This window comes from Leptosomus discolor, chromosome 9, assembly GCF_034619465.1.
Source record: "Leptosomus discolor isolate bLepDis1 chromosome 9, bLepDis1.hap2, whole genome shotgun sequence".
Classification (NCBI taxonomy): Eukaryota; Metazoa; Chordata; class Aves; order Leptosomiformes; family Leptosomidae; genus Leptosomus; species Leptosomus discolor.
The window spans coordinates 14,117,862-14,124,519 of NC_141399.1; the positions used below are offsets into that span (position 1 = coordinate 14,117,862).

Consider the following 6,658-nt stretch of genomic DNA (forward strand, 5'->3'; position numbering starts at 1 on the left):
TCCCGCCTGCCCCCTCACCTTGCCCTTCCTCCATGGTGAACAGAGTCACAGCCACGTCACTCAAGACCAGACGTAGGCTCTCTGACATCTCCCTACTGCTTGCTCACTTCTGACCAAGACAGCCTTCATGTTGTTCAACCCTGAAACACGCTTAACGTTTCCAGCCCAATGCAAACCAGGACTATCCATGCATCCACCAGTGCCACTCCACCCAGGCTCAGCCATTACACAGTTGCAGGTCAAATAAGCCCAGACCGCAAATATTGCTCACACACATGCATTCAGGTCACAAAGGCAAATTTTATCTCATATCAAAAAGCCCAATTATTTTTAATCAGAGTAAAAGTGAAAAAAACTTGTCTTCACAGCCAAGCAAAAACACAGGCTAAAGATCATTAGTGTATTTCTACTTTAATCATTCTGAACAGTGAAAGACTGCAGAACTTCTGGCTAAAATTTCAAGTCTTTAGCTACAGTAATTAGAAATGGTTATAATTCCCCTGACTGTGTAATTTAGTCTCAAGAATAAAACTTCATCTCAAAGCATTAGCAGCTCTGACATTATAACATCTCTGTTATTGCGACAGCCCAGAGAAAAATGCTTCATTCTTTCAGTTTCCTGCATGTGTCAAGAAATGCAGCCTCAGCTGCAAAGCACTACCAGCTGCTTATTCTCCAAAATAAAACTTTATTTTTAGCCTAAGCACTTATTCAGGATCTGTGCAAGTATTGCAATTAAGCTCTCACACCCATTGAAAGCTCCGTCAAATCTGCAGCAGATAACAAATAACTGCTGGCTCCAGCGCAGGAGATGGTCTATACAACAGTCTGCACGATCATCACCTTCTGCTCAGCAGCAACGAAGGGAACTCTGCCAGCAGTCAGGAGCACCAAGTTTAAAGCTGGATTTTATGTAGATGGAGGGAGAAACTCTTACAGCAATGCAAATTTGCCAAAGCTCAGTTTCCAGGGACTAAGGATTTGCTACCAGAACATCTGATCATTTGACTGACACTGTACAACCAACTCCATGCTCCACAACCATCATCATCTCCACGCTAGCGTGAAAGGTTTGACAGTACCTGAGCTACCACAACTCGCTGCTTCCCCAGCTGTCCTACACTGGCACCAGCCTCGGCACGTGCTGCTCCATCACCGAACCAATGCACTTGCTATCCTGGCAGAAAAGCAACCAGATTAGAAACAAAGAGTTTTCCAGCAAGCCAGTGAACTGAATTAATTGAGAGCAGGGCTGACGAGAGCAGATGCAGCACGGGGGAAGGCTGGACCACAGGACTGCAGGATGAGGCTCGAGGAGCGGCCGTGAGCTGTCAGACCCACGCGTTGAGCCCTGGCATGCCCCAGTCTGCAAGGGAAGGCGGCTCCTGTGCTACCTCACCCTGCACAAGATGCTCCAACCCTGAACCCCTGTCAACACAACAACGTGAACCACAAAGGGGCTTCCTGCAAACAGAGAGCGCTCACAATTCACTCCTTCACAGAAACCTCTCTTCTCTTTGCAGTTTGGTTGGTGAAACACCATTCCTGCGCCTGCCTGGCCAGGACTACCTGTACACTGCTGCTGCGCACTTGCTCATGCTGCAGGAGAATTTTAACTTGTTGCTAGGCTGCACAAAGCAGTCTCTTATTTTTATCACATGCTGTTTATTCTTGTAGAAAAAAAGACACAGCAAATAGCAATCCAAGGCATCCTCAAAACACTTGTTATACTCTAGGGTGGGTCCATTTTCTCACCAGACAGTGAAAAGCTTCTTGGCCATCAGCACACGTACCTTCACACCCAGGCAGCCCCTTTCTCACTCTTCCAGAGGTACAACATGAAAGTGTGACTGACCAGAGAAGGCCTGAGCTAAGCAGAGAATCTAAACTCACATTGCAAACAATTTTTCAGTTATTCCAAATAAATTTCAAAAATTTTGAAAAGGCTATTCATAGTCATTTCAGAGCTATTTCCTAACAGCTTAATACAGCTGAGCAGCTGATTTGCAGCAGCCAGCATACTGAACCATTCCCACTTCACCAGGAAACATCCCCTTGCAACTCAGCATTTATTTTTGCACCCCTGACATTTACCAATACAGTATTTTGTGGCTGCTGCTCCCCTCCTCAGCATATAATATTAATACTTCCATTGATGGGGAATACAGCCTGGGTCAGCACAGACAAGAGACAAGGCAAGACCAGCCACGGTGCCTCGTGAAGACGAGAGCTGAAGCAGACTGATGCTTCTGTATGTGGGTCCCATGGCCAGCAGACCACTGGGGCCAGCCCCTGCCCTGCTCCCCGCCCCGCTGGGGGCAGAGCAGATAAGCCTCCCTAGCAGGCCAAGTGTCACCTGCAGTTTGGCATCCTCAAAGGCAGCAGCTCACTTCACACTGCTTGTACTGCTGCGATAGAGCATGAAGCCTTCAGACAAACCTGGAATAACTCCAGACTCCTGTTACAAAATTACTTGTCCCCTCATAATGATAGCAACATACAGGCTACTTAACCTGAAGGAAGGACCCTTATTATTTGCTAGACTCAGCATTTGTCCCTTCCTGAAACCGAGTGAACCTCCTGCTCCCAAGGAAGCTTTCTAAATTGAATCTTTTACCACTCCATATCAAGCTTTGAAAGACCTGCCTTCTGCAGTGACTGCCTGACTCCAGAGGGCACCCTGAGCTCCAATTTAACCTCCACATTTTTCTGCCACTCATACATCACTTAAGCATCAGCACACAGCTGGAGACAAAAGACCAACCTCGGGCCGACAGGCACCTTTCCATTCAATCAGAGCCACGGCACTCATGCCGACAGCTTTACTGCAGCAGTATTTGCCTGGCATTAGATATTAGCATTTGTCTCTTGCTCAGTCACTAGCCGGAGGCAATTATCCTGCGTGCTGTTACCGGCCGGTGCAGTGCTGGGTCCATGTTTTCAGTTGTCTCGGTAGCAGCCCCCGAGGTCATTACGGCTTTGCTCGCTACCACCGTGCCTGCTGGCATCACCACTCAACATCTCCACCGTGGGCACGCAGGGCCAGGGCTCAGCCGCGCACAAGGCCAGCATTTTGGCAAGCAGCTCGCTCCGTTTGCGGTTCACAAGCCACCCTGCTCAGAGCACGCGGCCTGATCCTTCCCTCTCACTGCTTGACGGCTTCAGTGACTATCCCCAGAACAGCACTTGACTTGAAATGTCTCTAAGTAACCCACAACAGAGCCAAAATGTAACTGTGGAAGAGTAAAATCAGCAGGAATATCAGCTGAAGTTGGGCATTTCTAATTGACACAAATTAACTGCACATCATTCACACCTTCTGGTGCCCTGGGTTGGCCCTAACTCGTTTCTTAGAGGCACTATATGTTTCCAAGAAGGGTTTGTTGGTTTTTTACCCCCCTACAACTAACCCTCTTTGAACAGCAACACTGAGCCACAAGGATTTCAGTACAAAATTCTGCTGCATTTGCAATGAGAAGACATCAGTCAAGAATAAGCTTTAAATAATAAATAGGAATTATTTTTTCCTCTAGAGAAGCCAAGGAATGAACTTCCTGTATGAAAGCTGAGCAAAAAAACCCTGAAAATTGAGAGGAGCTCAGAAGAAAGCTAATACTCCTAATAGCAGACAGCCACAGCAGCAGCAGCCGAAGCCTCTCCCGTGAGGATCCTCTCAGCGGCCTGCTGCAAGGGGCTTTCGGGAGATTTGTTGCTGTTGGCTGCAACTGTTGTGCAACCTATTGCTCACCTGGAACCTGACTGCACTGCTAACAAAGCCGAAGGCTTACTTTTACAATGGTGACTCCTGTTGGCCACTCTCTCTCCCTGCCAAGCACACTAATGCTGATCATTAGCTGTGTTTTTTCTCTGTTGTGATAGGGGCAGCATTAACTGCCTCCCAAATTGCTGTTGCTAATTACTCTCAGCACCCTTATTAAATCAAAACTGGGTGACGAATTGTTTGCACTCTCATCCTGGACATTCAGCAGTCTCAAGCAAGCTTTCAGCAAGCAGATGCCTTCTCCCATGAATAAAAGGGGGTTCTGACTTCAGATCAGCTCTTCGGAGCTGGCAGGATGCAACAGCGGAAAGCAAGTCACGGACGCAGAGCACTACTGCAACTGCAGAGCAGCAAATTAGATCCTGCTCCCTCATGCATCATCAGGCAAGTTCTGGAGGCGGAAACTTAATGGCCAAAAAAAGACGAGCGGATGCAGGGAAGGCTCTTCTGTTTCCTGCTACCAGGTCTACAGGCATCTGGGAACGTGACATCTGAACTAGAGGACAACGCTCACAAAAGTCACCAGCAATGCTGCTTAAACATTAGTGCATTATTAACGGACTTTCAAGGAGTCAGCCTGGCAGACTGCAAGCTACCTTAAGGCTGTGGTAAAATATAACCTGAGAAATGAATGTAAAGTCAGCAAAGAAATGCTTTTCCTGTAAGATTCTGAAACTGGATCGAGCGAGGTGGAGAGACGCAGGAAGGCTGCTCCAGAAGGCAGCCTGGGAGAAGGCTCCCGCACCCACAGCGGCAAGAAGATGCCGCGCCACGCCAGCAAATGAAGCAGGGGACTGCAGAGAGGAAAGTCATGAACAGCAGCCTGGAGCAAGGCTACCATGGGGTTTTAAAATCTAGTAGTTTAATGTCTTTGCTCTGTAATTAAATAGCTCCTGTAAATAGCTTAAGGGCTTATTGATACTCAAGATGTCCCCTCCTGTCAGGCTATTCTGCCAGGGTGCAGACGAGCCCCAGCCTCGCAGGCGGGATGGCTCCTGATCCAAGCAGCCAGCAGAGAGACCCAGCGTTGCCCTAACACACATACATGCTCCCCAGGTAACGCTCATCCCACTGAAGTGTTCTGCAAAGCACACACCCACGCTTACTTACAGGCTGAATTACTGCTAACCAGAAATTCAATGGCATCTGAAGGAGCATCAGCAGCGCGCTGAAATAAAGGGGTTTGTCACCATTTTCAGCCAGATATTAAAAAGCCCATTTGTACCATTCACGTGCATTTGCATGCAGTTACCCATTCACTGATGCAAAGAGTTTTCAGCATTCAGTTCCCACAGCTATCCCCTGAGTCCCAGAAGCATAAAACCCCCATGAATTAGCCTTATAAGAAAGGCCTATTTTAATTTCAGAAGCCATGTTGTCCCTCAGAAGCCTCCACTAAACAGACCCCTGCAATGTACAAGCCATAAGCAACCTCCTCCCTGTGACGCTGGCACAGGGCTCACACCTGCAGCTGCCCGAGGTGCCCTCCCTCCTCTGACCCCAGTCAGGGCCACAGCAGCCTGCTCAGACTTGCTGCAATTACCAGTATCACCGCCTTGACTTGTAATTACTGTCATCACAGGCAGCTGCCATAGCTTCTCCTGGCCCCCAGGACAGTACAGGTCTGCTATTGGTGTCACAGTGTGTTGGTGGAAGGAGGACAACCATCCCCTTGTTGCCCTCTTGGTGCTGGGATGCCACACAAATGGAAACCCCCGTGGCTGAACAGCTAGCATGGAGGTGGCCACACAAGCACTGCTTACTCACACCAACTGGGGCTGCTAGTTGGGAGATTCCAAGGTTATCTAGTAATCATGTACGCTCCTGGAGTGATGATCCCCCTCACCATGTCCCCAGGGCATCACCTAGGCACTTTTCTGACTTATTCTCCCAATTCTGCAGGAAGGAAGCCAGCCTTTAGCCCCTCAGCTCCTAATCTGCGAGTCGGCGCCCACGGGACCCTTACCCAGCCGGATGATGAAACTGCTGAGCTTTTATCTTGTCTCTGACCTGCAGAGCTGGTGCTCCCTGGACCTTGCTCTCCAAACATGACACCCACAGAAGATGTCTCCCCTCAAACTCCCGATTCCCACCCCCACCAGGAACACGATGTCCCACTTCCCCCAACCAAGGCCAGCGGCTCGCAGAGACGGGACCGTGAGCACCCAAGGCAGAGCTCTGGGCCGCTCCGCACCGCCCAGCTGCTCCTCCACCCCCCCACCCCCCCCCAGCACTCAGCCAGACCGGGGCCCAGCAGGAAAGCCCCGCTGCCCGCGCCGCAGCCCCCGCTGCCGGCCTGGGAGGGGGCGGAGGAAACAGGTGCCCAGCCCCGGACCCCCAGCCCCGGCGGTGCACACGACGGCCGGCGCGGCCGCCTCCCCCGCCAGTCCCGCACCCTGCCGGGGGCAGGCCCCGCGGCCCGCCCGGCCCGGCCCACCTGCAGCCGCTGGAGGTAGGAGGCCGGCGCGTAGCCCGTCTCGCCGGAGCCGGCGCGGGTGACGAGCCACCAGTGCTGGTTGCTGCGCTCCAGCAGCAGGAACGTCTCGCCGGCGGCGAAGGGCAGCGAGTTGGGCTCGGCCGAGCGGAAGCTGTACAGGGCCCGGTACATGGCGGCGGCGGCGGCGGCACCGGCACCTCCGACCGCCGCGGCCCGGCTCGGCCCGGCCCGCCACGCCCCCGCCGGGGCCACGCCCCAGGACGTCACCGACGCGCCACGCCCCTGCAAAACCCCGCGCCGTGTCGCCCCCTAGCGGCGCGGCGCCGCCGCTCCCGCCGCCGTCCCCGCTGCCGCCACCGCCCGGGCCGCGCGCGGCAGGGGGCACCAGCGGCTCGCGCAGCGGCGGGGCCCTGCGCACGCCGACCCGGCCCTGCCCGCGG

General features: G+C 52.4%; 1 protein-coding gene across 2 annotated transcripts in view; it reads right to left on the reverse strand.

Annotated features, from left to right (window-relative positions):
• NCKIPSD (NCK interacting protein with SH3 domain) overlaps nt 1-6,389 on the reverse strand; it is a 54,291-nt gene extending 47,902 nt beyond the window's left edge. The window contains exons 1-3 of one of the 2 annotated variants that reach the window (XM_086469957.1): nt 6,219-6,389; nt 5,555-5,559; nt 5,388-5,470 (exon numbers count right to left, since the gene is read on the reverse strand). In XM_086469957.1, coding sequence (XP_086326083.1) covers nt 5,388-5,470; nt 5,555-5,559; nt 6,219-6,389 — 259 coding nt within the window. The remainder of the gene's footprint in view (nt 1-5,387; nt 5,471-5,554; nt 5,560-6,218) is intronic. The other variant, XM_086469959.1, reaches the window with a different exon arrangement.
• Nucleotides 6,390-6,658: the final 269 nt, after the last annotated feature.